Source organism: Podarcis gaigeae, assembly GCF_964106915.1.
Source record: "Podarcis gaigeae genome assembly, chromosome: 15".
NCBI classification, from domain to species: domain Eukaryota; kingdom Metazoa; phylum Chordata; class Lepidosauria; order Squamata; family Lacertidae; genus Podarcis; species Podarcis gaigeae.
The window spans coordinates 28,129,599-28,143,668 of record NC_139692.1 but is presented as its reverse complement, the minus strand read 5'-3'; the positions used below and the strand labels follow the sequence as shown (position 1 = coordinate 28,143,668).

The 14,070-nt window shown below is 40.9% G+C and overlaps 1 protein-coding gene across 7 annotated transcripts in view; it reads right to left on the bottom strand.

Annotated features, from left to right (window-relative positions):
- The window catches only part of APLP2 (amyloid beta precursor like protein 2), a 52,394-nt gene that overhangs the window by 23,840 nt on the left and 14,484 nt on the right, over nt 1-14,070 (bottom strand). For all 7 annotated transcript variants that reach the window (XM_083714477.1, XM_083714476.1, XM_083714478.1 and 4 more), the window contains exons 2-3: nt 4,860-5,033; nt 3,370-3,499 (exon numbers count right to left, since the gene is read on the bottom strand). In XM_083714477.1, coding sequence (XP_083570603.1) covers nt 3,370-3,499; nt 4,860-5,033 — 304 coding nt within the window. The remainder of the gene's footprint in view (nt 1-3,369; nt 3,500-4,859; nt 5,034-14,070) is intronic.

Sequence of the window (14,070 nt, the reverse complement as noted above, 5' to 3'; positions counted from 1 at the left end):
CAAAGCTCTGTGAGAGTCAAGATGGGAAAGGCCTCTGTCTGGGGTGATGCCCTCATTGCTAGTTCTGTTCTCATTAAAGCATACAGTGCTCAAGGTAGCACAACACACCTCATGCCCCAAAAGCAGACCTGAGCCCCCTGTGATCCCCCACAAGCTTCTGTAGCTTCTGAAAAAGTTACAGTTCCTGTGCAGATTCATCTCACAGCACTTCACTTCAGGTGGGGCAACGAAAGTGGAATCAGGAGGCCCCTGCTAACAAATACTATCTCCATCACCACCCTGTATCAGAAGTGGCATGAGAAGGGCCAGAGAAGCTATGCCACATGTAGACGTGTGGCAGAACGCACAGCAGCGAGGGGTGTGACTAAGGAGCAAGGGTGTGAGGATCAATGGGTATTTCCTGCCATAAGCAGAAGCAATTCTGAAACCAACAGTATTAGGCAAGTGTTCCTATATTATTCCACAGCACCAGAATGACGCAGCCTGCTTGGATGAGCTAGTGTGGTGATAGAATGGAATTCACCCTTGGCTTCCTTGAAATGGAGAAGTGCAACAACAGAGCCCAGAGAAGGAAGCACGTCACCACCAATTAGCCAAAAGGCAAGCACTGTGAAGTAGGCTAGGCTGAGAAGCAGTGACTGGTCCAAGGTCACCAAGCTTCATGGTCAAGTGGGGATTCAAACCCTGGTCTCTCTGGTCCTAGCCCAGCAGACTAACCACTACACCACATTGGCTCTGAAGCAGTTGCTTGTGGCTCTCAGCCTCCTGGTCTTGAATCATGACACAGAAGTTCACAGTGCAACATGCAACACTGATTTCTTATTTATAATGTTCTTCTGAAGAAGAAAAAACCTGCAAAGAGAAGTCCTTTTTGAAGGAAAGATGGGATATAAACGCAATAAAAAGAAACTTATAGATTCCAGTGTAGTGTTTCTCTAACTTGGATCTCCAGCTGTTGTTGGATTACAACTCCCATCATCCCTGACAACTGGTCCTGCTAGGTAAGGGTCATGGGAGTTGTAGTACAAGAGCCGGGGATCCAAGCTTGAGAAACACTGCACTAGCGTTTCTCACCTGTTTTAATGTACAGTAAAGGCATCCATGCCAAAAACCCAAACAATATTTGCTACTACAGTTTCATCTAACTTGCTGCCAACTCTAAACTGTTCCAAAGTCTGCTGTGACTTTGAGTTGGTATCAGAGCCAAGAACAAGGGCTTGCACATCTACTCAGTGAGGACAATGAACCTGGAAAGAAATATGTCTCCAGTATATCATCTTATGGAAGCCAGAATACAATGTGAATGAAGTTAATTTTAGAAAGGGCACACGTGAATTCCAACTCTGCTGTGCAACTAAAATTATCTCCTATATTGAAGGATCAGTAGTTTTTAAGGAAGTAACCCAAGCTGCGGTATGCATGTCTATCCTTCAAGAACACTGCTAATAGAGCTAACACTTCACATTTAAGCCAGACAAATGAAGCATTTCTAGTCCACGCAGCAGCTTAACCAAACAGTGTACATATAGTCTCCTTTTTCTTCTTCACCAAGCCTAGCTCTGCTCCCACTCCCATCAACCTATTGTCTCACATATTTACAGTTCAGCAAGAGTGCCAACTGCGCCTCATTCTCCACTGCCATAGGAAAAGGGAAACCAGAGGAAAAGCAAAGCAAATTATCTACAAGGAGTATGAGGTTAAGTTTCCACCTGCAGCGGAAATTCTGTAAAAAAAACAAAACAAAACTGCACAGAAAATAGAGGAGCACAATCACAGTAGTGGCCTATTTTCATTGAAAACTAAACCTTTCACAGGCCAAGTTCATCTGTTTAGCACTCTAGAAGCACATCTTATGCTTACTGACTCTGCAGAGAATTTCAGAAATCTCCCACAATCTGAGCTCACTTTAATTTTTTTTAAAAAGAAGGATATTGGTACACGTGACTGACTTAGGAAACTGGAGAAAGCCTCTCACAATATGGCCATGCAGAGACAGACTCTGTTTGCATGACATGCTCCACTGGCAAACCATTGTGTTGCTTGTCAGGGGTCACCAAGTAAAGAGTCCCCACTCTGCCAATCTTGCTTTTAACTGTAGAAAAACTCTTCCCCCCTCGGATGCCATAGAAATAATGACCACTACCTGCCTGCACTGGCACAGGGGAAAGCTCAAGCTAGGAGTTGATACAATGTGTTGCCCCATTTTGTTCATTTTCACCTTTAAACCACATTTCACAACCTAGGGCATCGATCTGAATAAACTATGAGATATAAAAGATCAGCAAAACAAATACCGCACTAAAAGGAGCAGTCTTAACACAGCCATTCACCAGCTTGGAGAAGGTGCCACAGAGGCAGCTTCAGCTGGCAATTGTGAAAGGTGCTTCTCATGAGACTCCAGAGCAGGGGTAGGTAACCTAAGGTCCGTGGGCTGAATGTGGCCCAATCGCCTTCTCAATCCGGCCCGAGGACAGTCCGGGAATCAATGCGTTTTTACACAAGTAGAATGTGTGCTTTATTTAAAATGCATCTCTGGATTATTTGTGGGGCATAGGAATTCGTTCTTTTTTAAAAAAAAAAAATTCAAAATATAGTCCGGCCCACCACATGGCCCACGGCTGAAAAAGGTTGCTGACCCCCTGCTCCAGAACAAATGAGACAGGACTTATCATGCTAATAAGGCAAAGGACATTCTACTGGCAAGACTTGAGCCATCCAGCTTAAGGAAATAGGAAATGGCCTTATACTAACTCAGACTGGTGGGCTCTTCAGCATTATATACTGACTGGAAGTGGCTCTCTGGAATTTCAGGCCAGGGTTCATAGCAAGCTGGTACACTATTCCTTAATTCTAACAATATGCCCATCCCACCATCTCTCTCTATTCTGTACTTGGCCCCAAACTAGTGGACCTCAGAGTTCAAGGAAAAAGTGAAGGAGAATTCCTAAGCTTGAAATATGCCCACCCTGACAAATAGGAACAACCAAAACTCCTTTCTTGGGTAGCTCTTGAGTTTATGAAAGATCCACTGCGTTTTCTTAAAATTTCAAGTTTAATCTTATGCCCAAAGACTCCATGCAAGTAACAATCAACTAAACAAATCATAGTTAAATCAACGACAGATATGAGCCTTACCATATTAATTCCATTAACTAAAACCAGCCAGAATAAAAAAAATAGAAAAGGTGTTCTATGCACTCTCTGCATAAATATTTTTAACATTTGCTACTGAAAGAAACACCATTGGCACAATCAATATGCACAGTCAATGTTGATATGAAGTTTCTATATGCAAATAAGGGGTGGGGCGGTAATAACTAAAGGAAATAGAGACTAACAAAAGTCAGGCATATCAATGGAAGTACTTACCAAGACACTTGAAGGGAACAACAATGTGGGTGTGGCCTTTGCACTGCTTCTTGCCTGTTTTACACCAGTTTTCAATGCTGACTGGCTCATTGGCTTCCACCACATTTGTAATCTGAAGCTCTGGATAAATCTATTTTAAAAGTGAAAAGAAATACTATACACATGGAGAATTGATAGACTCTTGGCAGGAGAGAGGGGAAAAACAACATTTTAAGAAGGAAAGATAACTCCTTAAGGGACACAAAATGTGCAAAAAGCCTGTTATGTTTATCAAAATAAGAAACTAGGCCAACAACAGGCCAGTTCACATGTAATGCCAAATCCCCATTTGGCATTACATGAACGACCCTTTTTCTCGCACATTCCCTTTTGCCTCCTCCTTCTCCCTTCCCTTCACATATTCTGCTTTCCTAAGTAATTGTTTATTTAACAGAAACCATAACTTACTTCTACACTTGAATAAGCAAACTATAGTTTGCATGAGTGAATTCTGGTTGTGCCTTGTGGTGTTATATTAAACACATAGATATTTAAATTGAACACCACTGAGACCTGACCATCTCCTATACAGATAAGGAAATTCCTAAAGGTAGTTATTCTGGGCTTGAAAATACTCCAGCCTTGGAAGTTGCAGAAAGATCAAATTTTATCAAGGGTAAAACGGACCTTTCAAGAAAAAAAATTCACAACTGCCAACACAATGATGCTGGTTCTTTGCTTCCTAAGCACAAGAACATATGCATGACTTACACATATGCTGAAAGCTTCCTCCTCTATTTGCTTGGGTGGGCACTATCAGACTGTTGCTACCAATGCAGCACCTTAAAGAAGCCGAAACATGCTGCTGTTGTAACACCAATCACCTAGCACAGCCATGATGGTGGCTTTGGAGTTAGTATCCTGGTTGACATGGCCAGGTCAAACACAGGAAATGAGATTGTATCAAGTGCACCTGCAACCTTAAGGCCAGAACCTGCAACTTACAGTCATTCTTTGTCACTTCTTCTCATTGATGCACTATCACTGAAGTTAACAGTCATCAGGATCTAAATGATGGTTGAACTACCACTACTTACCTCAGGCAACAAGACAACTAGTGATATGCAGTGTGTGTGTGTGTGTGTGTGTGTGTGTGTGTGTGTGTGTGCGCACGCACGCGTACACACACACACACACACACACACACACACAGAATGTATGTCATTGCAAATACTTCAGAATAGCTAGCCAGAGAAAGGAATGCAATCCCCAAACCTTTTACAATGGAAGCCTTTGCAAAATGCTGAACAGACATGGGTAACACAAATCCAGTGCATATGAGTTTTCATGCACAGGGGAAGTACGTCACAAGTGGGACTTCCTTGTGATCTCTATGTTGTGACAAAGTGCTTTGCGGAAGGGACTGCACTGCAGTTGGGAAATTTAGCTGAAGTTATGAGTCATCAGGATCTAAACAAAGGTTGCACCAGCTACAAAGAATGATTGCTTACCTCCTGGCAGTACTGCAGAATCTCTTCTTTCCTTTCAAAACAGCTATTTGTCCCAAAAGTATCAGGTTCCCATTTTCCAGTCTGGATATTGACATGCATATTAAGCTTTCCACAGAACATGGCAATCTGAGGCTCAGCCACAGCAAATCCTGTGCCGGCATTGGCAGCAAGTGCCTATGGAGAAAAAGAAGTTAATGTTACACACAAGTAGCTTTTTCATATTTTTATTTAAGAAATTTATATCCCACCTTTCAGGGCAAAGATCTCCCAAGGGAGGTTATAAACATAATAGAAGTATAAAACGTGTGTTAAAATACATATAAAATGATCCAATTACAAAACTAAAAACAGCAGCAGTTAAAAGCCCACCACACTTTCACCATGAGTTGAGGAAAAGAACTTTGGAAAGAAAAGAACTGAGGAAAGAACTTTATACTTCATAAAAACAACCCTCTCTTGCACCATGAATATGGTGAGCCTTCAGAACTTGAAAACTTCCTCTCACTGCAATGCAGCATGACAGACCAATGCAAACCTACTACTGGTCCTGATAAGCTAAGCTGCATGACCACACTTCCAGGGGGCTGTTGCTCCTTCTGCCCACTGGAAGGAGAATACAAGGCAAATTGGTCCTTAAAGCCACCTATTAATTCCTTCCATTGGTGTGTGTGTCATGCATGTCTTTCTTTACTGATAAAAGTGACCCTTCTTCAGCATTTCAAAACAGACAAAGGAATTCAAACAAATTTCCTTAATTAGGAAGGTGGTGTGTGAATACATCCAAGTATGTGTATATAACAGCCACATTTGGACCACCATATCTCAGATTGGTGGCACTGTGGTCTAAACCACTGAGCCTCTTGGCTTGCCGATTAGAAGGTCAGCGGTTCGAATCCCCGCGATGGGGTGAGCTCCCATTGCTCAGTCCCTGCTCCTGCCAACCTAGCAGTTCGAAAGCACATCAAAGTGCAAGTAGATAAACAGGTACCGCTCCAGCAGGAAGGTAAACAGCATTTCTGTGTGCTGCTCTGGTTTCATCAGAAACGGCTTAGTCATGCTGGCCACATGACCCAGAAAAACTGTGGATAAATGCCGGCTCCCTCGGCCTGTAAAGCGAGATGAGCGCTGCAACCCGAGTCGTCTGCGACTGGACTTAACTGTCAGGGGTCCTTTACCTTTTTATCTCAGATTATTAAACTAACATATGTTCAAGTCTTTGTTCATGCATAGATCTCCTTTGCTCCTCCCTTCAGCTGATAGTTGCCATTAAACCTATTAAACTATTTCTTCCAAAATGAAAAAGAAGGTTACAGCTTCAGAACAAGTGAATATACTAAACCGTAGTTTGAATCTGGTTTAGCATCTTGGCTTGTACTGAAGCTAGCAGCCTTGTTTTCCCACTTTGGATGAAATGTGAAACTACAGTTAAAAGGCTCCCTGGTTTAACTGCAGTTGACAAAAAAGCAAGGAACCAAGGGGCTCCATGCACAAGCAAGACTTGCTGCATATCTCAGCTTAACAAGGCAAGACATGATTGCCTGAACCAGTTCAAAAAGACAAGATAATTTCAGGCTAAACTAAGCTGCCCCTGGAGAAAGAGGACTTGATCAGTAAAGATGCAACAGCATTCACTGTCAATGCCAGAAGTTATGAATTAGCAGAGCTGTTCCCCAAAAAAGATCAACTTCAGGGGTACAATTTTAGATGGTGAAACAAAATCTTCATCATTACTGTTTGCTATTTTAAACCTTCATTACAATTTTCAGTTCCCTCTGAGAATCCAATATGAGAGGGCAGAAAGTAAATAAGCAGGGTTTTATCAGGAGAGACTAGTTCATCTCCAGGATCCAGCATAGTGATGGTTCACAATTTGCGAATAGGAAATATGCCTATTAATTTGACTTAATATTTTGTGTGTGTGTATATACACATACATACATATACACCAACACTAGCACCTATACCAATAAACCTAGTATACTTGGTGACTAATCATTTAATAATGTATCCCATGATGGTTTCAGTGTTATCCATAACACATTATAAAGAAGATGACAAATATTTAGTAAGACCAACAAATTATTCTCTGCCTGATGCAAGGAAAGCCAAAGGTTTTGGCATATACAACACACTACAGGTGTGGAAGTTTGGAAACTCAGCCTAAACCAGACATCAATACACCAGTACTGGACCAGTGACCCAAATGGAGAATTTGTGATTTACTACTTTGTTCTCTCAGAGGAGGATTCCTTCCAATACTTTGCCTAAATTAGGAAGAAGGTTGTTTGGCCCCAACACCAGGAATATTCTTAATGCTTCTAGAAAACAGCCTCACATCCTCTTTGGGAAGGGAGGGACAGTATTAGCACAGGAAGGAAAGAAGAAAACACAATGGCATAGAGAGATTCGTTTATAAAGGCTCAATATTTGGGATAAGAGACTTCTTTCAGGGGCAGCTTAACAAATTTATTGAGAGGAATGACTTCTGTCTTAAACAATCTTGCACATTAACTGAGAAATGGTTGGCTTTAGCCTCAATAACCAGCCTGTTATGAGTGTGCTCTGTCCTCTGAACACATTGTTAAGTCACTGTAGAATCAAGTCAAGGGAGCCAGATCCCTTGAATTGAATTCTTGCAGGCAAGTCTGAGAATCCATACCATAAACCTCTTGTTCTCCACACTTGTGTAGCTTCTCATTCATACTAACAAGCAATGCCAAGCACCAACTCCCTATGCCCATGTCCTCTGGAGACCCTTCCACCTTTCTCCTCCTTATCCCTTTGGGCTCAAAGGCAGTCTTCCATCTACTGTATTGGGAAGCCAAATATTTTTTCTACCCTTGAGCTATGGTATCCCACTTTCAAAGTACCTGCTATAGACCTGGAACGTTCAGTCTTAATTGCTTTCCTAGACTACAGAATCCATTTACTACAGAAAAGTAAAGGGAGTCTGAAATGCATATAAAATAAAGGCTGTACTCCCTTCTTTGCCTTCATGTAGCTTCTCCATTAAGCAAAATCTGTTTACATCTGGTTACAACTGACAAAAGTTGCATGCAGGGCACACTGATTTCTAGTCTGTAGGCTGATTAAAACGAGCCTTTCTACCACACACTATGGTATGCACATACAGGTCTTGAACAACCTGGAATTACTCAAATATCAGGGGAGGACAAATGCAAATGCCTGTCGTTTGAAGACCATATTAGCAAGCAAATGAAACGTTTCAGAAAGAGAGGGTGGAACAGTGTTCAGTGCCAGGAGAAACAGGAGACAGGGCGTGTCTGGAATGTTAACCTTGGGTGTTCACATGCTGCATTGTGCAGAAATAGTCCTGGACTTTGACTTATAACATGCAAAGGATTTTATAAGGTCTATCCTACTGTGAGCCACTGTAATTTTCTTTCTTAGAATGGTACTAACAAATGTATACAGCAAAACCAAGTGCAAGAAGCTGCAAGGTCAGCTATGCCTATTAGAAATTCATCCAAAATTTGTTCTGAACCAGCATGAACCTTGTTCAAACAGAGATCTTTAAGTCAAGAAGATGGTGTGTTTAAACATTAATGCTGAAGTGTTTATTTTAGCCATCTTTTCAGCTTATCGCCACATTACTAAGGGAAGCTTATCCCATTACTAAGGGAAAGGTATCGCTCCTCCTTGGATTTTTCAAATAGTTTGCATATCACTGGAGACAGGTTGCCATAGAGACATTTAAAATACTTATTTGCAAGTGAATAAGCTAAATGAGTCACTCACCCTCAAGATGTTCCTGTTACCTAAAGCAAGTTCAGGTAGATGTATGAACCACAGAAAAGAACATTTCATGTCCAGCAGTACAGATCAGTGCTTAGCCAATATCATGTACACAACATTTTGAGCATCAGAGTCCAATCAGGCTGCTTAAAGCATTCAATTATCTTATGCTAATCATCCAAGCATATGGACATTACGCATGGGGCAGCATACAAATGTCCTAAATAAAAAACTATATAAATAAATAAGTCACCAAAATCAGCTAAGGGTTGTACATCCTTTCATAAGCCTAGCCTAAGTGTTCAAGTCAAGACCAACCCACATCACACACATCAGTTGTATGAAACAAAATTACATTTGTTCATAAACCCAGACACACACATCTTCCAACTGAATGTGAGACATGTTAGACCTTCTAATTAAACAGAAGTTACAACAAGGATTTAAAGATCATGTACATTACACAAAACTACAAGTGGCAATCCCAGGATTGTGGGAGTGAGTAGAGACTGAACTTCCTTCCTTTCTGCCAGACGTTTTGATCTGAGGACAAAAAAGTCCTTTCTTAACCCAATAGCAGGTTTCACTCTCATGTGTGGCTGAAAAACCTCCTACTAGGTTCATCTGTGACATCCCACTAGTATGTGCTCTCCCACCACCACAGCAAAAAGCCTTCAAGGCTTTTCTTTAGATGTTCTGGACATTTTCTGCCAAATTCTGCTGTAAATTTGCTTCCCACAAAGACATATTCTGCTCTGTAGTAACTTCATTGAAATGGACAATTTGTGCATTTTCCCAATCCAGGGCAAACCTGGTGAAGCTTGCTTTTTTTTTCCTGAACAAAGTCAATTTCAAAAATTTCCACTGAGCTGCAAAATAAATAATCAAGAATTGACATTAATCTGAAGGCTGGAAGGGGGCACAAATAGGAGGAAAATTCCAGGATGGGGGTTGTTGTTTCCCCCCCCCCCCAATGTCTTCACATCCAACCACAATATTGATTTATTTTTCATTTTTAATGTCTAGCTTCTTTAATTGCTCCGCTTTACAACTGTTTCTATGCCACCAGCAGCCAGTGGAGATGAAAAGACTTTTAATCATGTTGCCTGGAATGGAGAGAATTGCAATCCAGCCAACAGGCTGCTAAACTATGTGTTTCCTTCAAAACAGCAGCAGGTTCTACAATGGCATTTGCACAGCTGAGGCAGGTCTCTGAAATTTTCGTTGTCCTGGGTGGTGGCCTAACTGCTCTTTGTTTTACTTTATGCAGGATGCAAAATTTGTCGTGAGTGCATGCTTACGTATTTGTGGTGATTAGTGGTGCAATCTAAGTACATATGGAAATAATGTTTACTTAAAAGCACATTAGTCCTTATCATTTAGCCTCAAAATCAACCAATACTGAGACCAGAGTTTTTACATCAGCAATGATAGCTTTTAACCAGCCCACCCCCGCGTGGTGGTTCATATGAGGCAAGTGATATGAAATTTCAATTTTTTTTAATTGGAAAAGGTTCTGATGCCCTGAGTGGATCCTATTTAGTACATTTGCTTGACTTGTTTAGTACAGTGGTACCTCTGGATGCGAACAGGATCTGTTCCGGAGCCGCGTTCGCATCCTGAAGCGAACGCAACCCGCGTCTGCGCATGCGCAGGTCACGATTCGCCACATCTGCGCATGCGCGTGACATCATTTTGAGCATCTGCGCATGCGTGAGCGGCGAAACCCAGAAGTAACGTGTTCCATTACTTTCAGGTCGCCACGGAGCATAACCTGAAAACGCTCAACCTGAGGCATATTTTAACCCGAGGTATGACTGTACTGTAAACCAAACAGGAAAAAATGCAAAATTTACATGCTGTGCATGGCAACCAATGCCAGTAGTGTAGATTTTGGCTCAACTCTGTCACCGCCACCCCCCCCCCCAAAGCTCAACAACTTTTGAAATATGGTAACCCTAGAGTTAGAAGCTAAGTTTTTGGAAGGGGGCTTAATGAAGGAACAAGAGAACAGCAGTTTGAATTCTCCCCAACTATCATCCTGATTCCCATCTGCATTTGACTTTATTAGTCAGCAGGCCCCAGACTCCACTACAACAAAAACTAAGTTGAGAGACTAATGGAAGACCTCTGAATGCAGGATGCTGTGTGAACAAGTTTTTATGTTAGACAATAGCAATAAACTCCTGAGATTAGTATGCATTGTCACTCTGTAGAGCACTTCTAACAAAACTTAGATTCAAGTTCACCCATGAGACACCAAAGAGGATTTGTCAAAGCAAACACTTGGTGTCACATCTTGTAATTGCAGCATGAACTAACTGGAAGAGTGAGACTATTGGTTCTAATATTTAAGAAGGCACACAGCAGCATCACAGACTTGTGCACATTAACTTGGGTTGGAATCAACTGAAATAGATTAACCCAAGCCACTAAAACTGGGACAATTTATATAAGGCTATTCAGAACAGAAAGACTTTGATACGAACAACTACAATCTTGGAGGCAGGGGGAGATTTGTTTACTTGCAATTCTACCAACATATTTACATTATTTATAGGCTACCCTAAAACAAGAAATTATCTGGATGGCTCACATAATAAAGCCACAGACTTCTAAAAAGATTTAAATCAAATCTAAAAACTGGAGAGCGAAGAATAATCAACAAGGTCACACTCCCACCTACCCCACCAAGGCTATCCAACAGAGCGATCAAGGCAATTTCATTATTAAAAGCAGAACTAAACCTCAATTTAAATGGATCTACTTCATCCAAGAGTGCTTAGATTTGGCTAGCAGCCACCCACTCCAGCACTTTGCCCAAGGGAGGGATGTTACCCAGCACCCTGTTGCTGCTCAGATCTTCTGGGTTTCACGGAGTGACAATCTGAACAGCCTAATCCTGTTCCCATTTCAGCCTTATGAAATTCAATCATAGGTCCCATTCTGTCCCATTTTGTGGAAAGACAAGTTCACATTTAAACTGTACACATTGTGAACATATGTGTATAAAATTAACCCTTTTCAGTGTACTCATCCATACAATACATATTAAATAATACATGTGTACATACTTCTTGTTCACCAAATGCTACAACACAAATTTCATGAAATGTGTAATGTGACTTGGAGTTTCACTCTGATCCATAAGCAATTTCTGGTTATCAGATTACTCCTTTGTAAAATGTGGACCAAACAAATTCCTTTTCTATTGCTAGTTCAAGGTAAGCTTTTCTAGCAGCTGTATCAATTTTCTATAATGAAGCTGGGATCACTTCCCAGACCCAGCCAGCCATCCTTCTAATCTTTGCTAGAGATAATAACCTAAGCCGGAAACTGATTTTACCAGGCTGGGGAGACAGTAGATATGTGTAAATAAAATAAGACGTGTTCCACAAAGCACGATGTCACTGAATGTAAACTTCTAGCTTGTTTGCATTTAGACAAACCAGAAAGGCTCGATGTGGACACAGGAGTTGTCCTAACTACTACTAATAATTCACCTGTGGCTCCTTGTATTGAATTGTATTTAAACCTCGTGTCTGGCAAGAACGCAAACAAAAGGGCTTCTGTCCTGCGGTTCTCAGTCAAGTATGAGCTGTCAGAGTGAGAGAGGCTGGCCAGTAAGATAACTGAGCATGTCAATGTGCTGGTTGCAAAGGAGAGAGTGACCACTGGTTAGCTGCAGGAGTTATCTCCTAAAATAACACTTGGTGCTGGGACTTAAGAATTGAACTATTTCATGGGAAGAATTTAGTCCTTAAAGGAAGTGGGAGGAAATCATTCACAGAGTTTGTAGGTATCCTATCAATTTCCTCCAATGATGTCATGAAAGGACTACATGAGGCTGCCATATTTGTCCATCCAGTCCAGCATTGCCTTCACTGTTAGTGACTCTCTAGGGTTGTGGATCACTATGCCTTTTCTTCAAAGCGTTGTAACAGCCTACAGGCATAATTTCAGCACTTCTTCTTTTAACGTTGTGCCTAATTTTTTCCGGGATATTTAGTGTATTTTGCTGTTATGTATCGATTCACTACTTGTGATTTCAATTGTAATTTGTGTAACCACTTAGATTTTTTAATAATAAACGAAACAAAAACAAATGAGCGAAATGAAACAAATTGAACAACAATGACTTCCGCCTTAATTAGACTGAGAATCATCATAGATGCAAACTCCTACATGTGAAGAACTTTGATGGACTCCAAATTCAACCAGCATGGCCAATGGTCAGGGATGTTCTGAGTTTAAGCCCAGCAACAACTGAAGAGTCACAGGTTCTCTGCCCTGTTTTAAAGTCACAACCACTTCATTACATCAAGAGCTTTGACCAATCAGCTTTTATGATCCATCTTCATTTAAGCTAGATGTAACAAGAATTAATCACTACCATTACTTTTGATTTAGCCATGAAAAGCTTAGTTACATGAAGCAATGCTGCAAATAAACCAGCCAAGTGTAGTTTGAGCCAATCTCTGTAGTATAAAGTACGCTGACATTTTTCTTTAGATCTTATGCAGAATTAGCCATAAATTTCAGAGTACTCAACCCATGGGAATGTCTGTTCTAGAACCATTCAGAGGTTGAATAACCTTTCAGTAATGCATTAGCTCTCACTTTACTTCAATGTACTGGAAATTCCAGCAGTTTCTTTGAAGCACTGATGAAATTCACTCTCTTCAGCAAGGACAAAGAATTTGTTCCTAGGAAATTGATCCTTAGAGATTGTATGTGTTCAGGAGCTAGCCTCAAGTATTCCCTTCCGCACCAACTCCCCAGCACTTGAAAAAACACTGGTAGGCAGAAAGAACACACAAGACTACAAACCTTTCCTGCCTGTAGACTTTAATCTCTGAGGTCACAGTCATACATTCACTGGATATTGATTTATTATTATTATTATTATTATTATTATTATTTACACAAATACAGTAGATCAAGTTCACATTATGCTTCAGGTTCATATATGGTTCACCTGCGATGTGCATGCCTTTTAGGATGAGACTAAGGAGGTAGATGTAGAAGGTTTTTAATCCATCAGTCTTCTGAAATTATTGTTGGCATGGAAAGAATTTTGCATTGTGCTTCAAACTGTTTTTTCCTAGTTGCTCTTCCTGCCTTTATTCAGCGGCTAGATGGCTTGAGCTCAGGAAGACTAATTAATGCCTAACATAGCAAGCCATAGATCTAAAGATGAGCAGCTCTTTTAAGCTTTAGTATTTTTTTATCTTTTTAAAAAGCTAGTATATGCAACAACACACTCAGGCAAGAGGGGAATAATTATTGTTTGTAGTCAGATCTGGTGCACCTAGATAGTACCAGCCACTGTCTGACTTTGAATTTAAATAGTGCATAACAACGTACTTCTCTGGTTTTCTGGAATTTGTTTCACCCGATTTCTATAGGAAGCCCTAGTGCACAGATCCACTCTAAGGCCGACATCAAGGTTCAA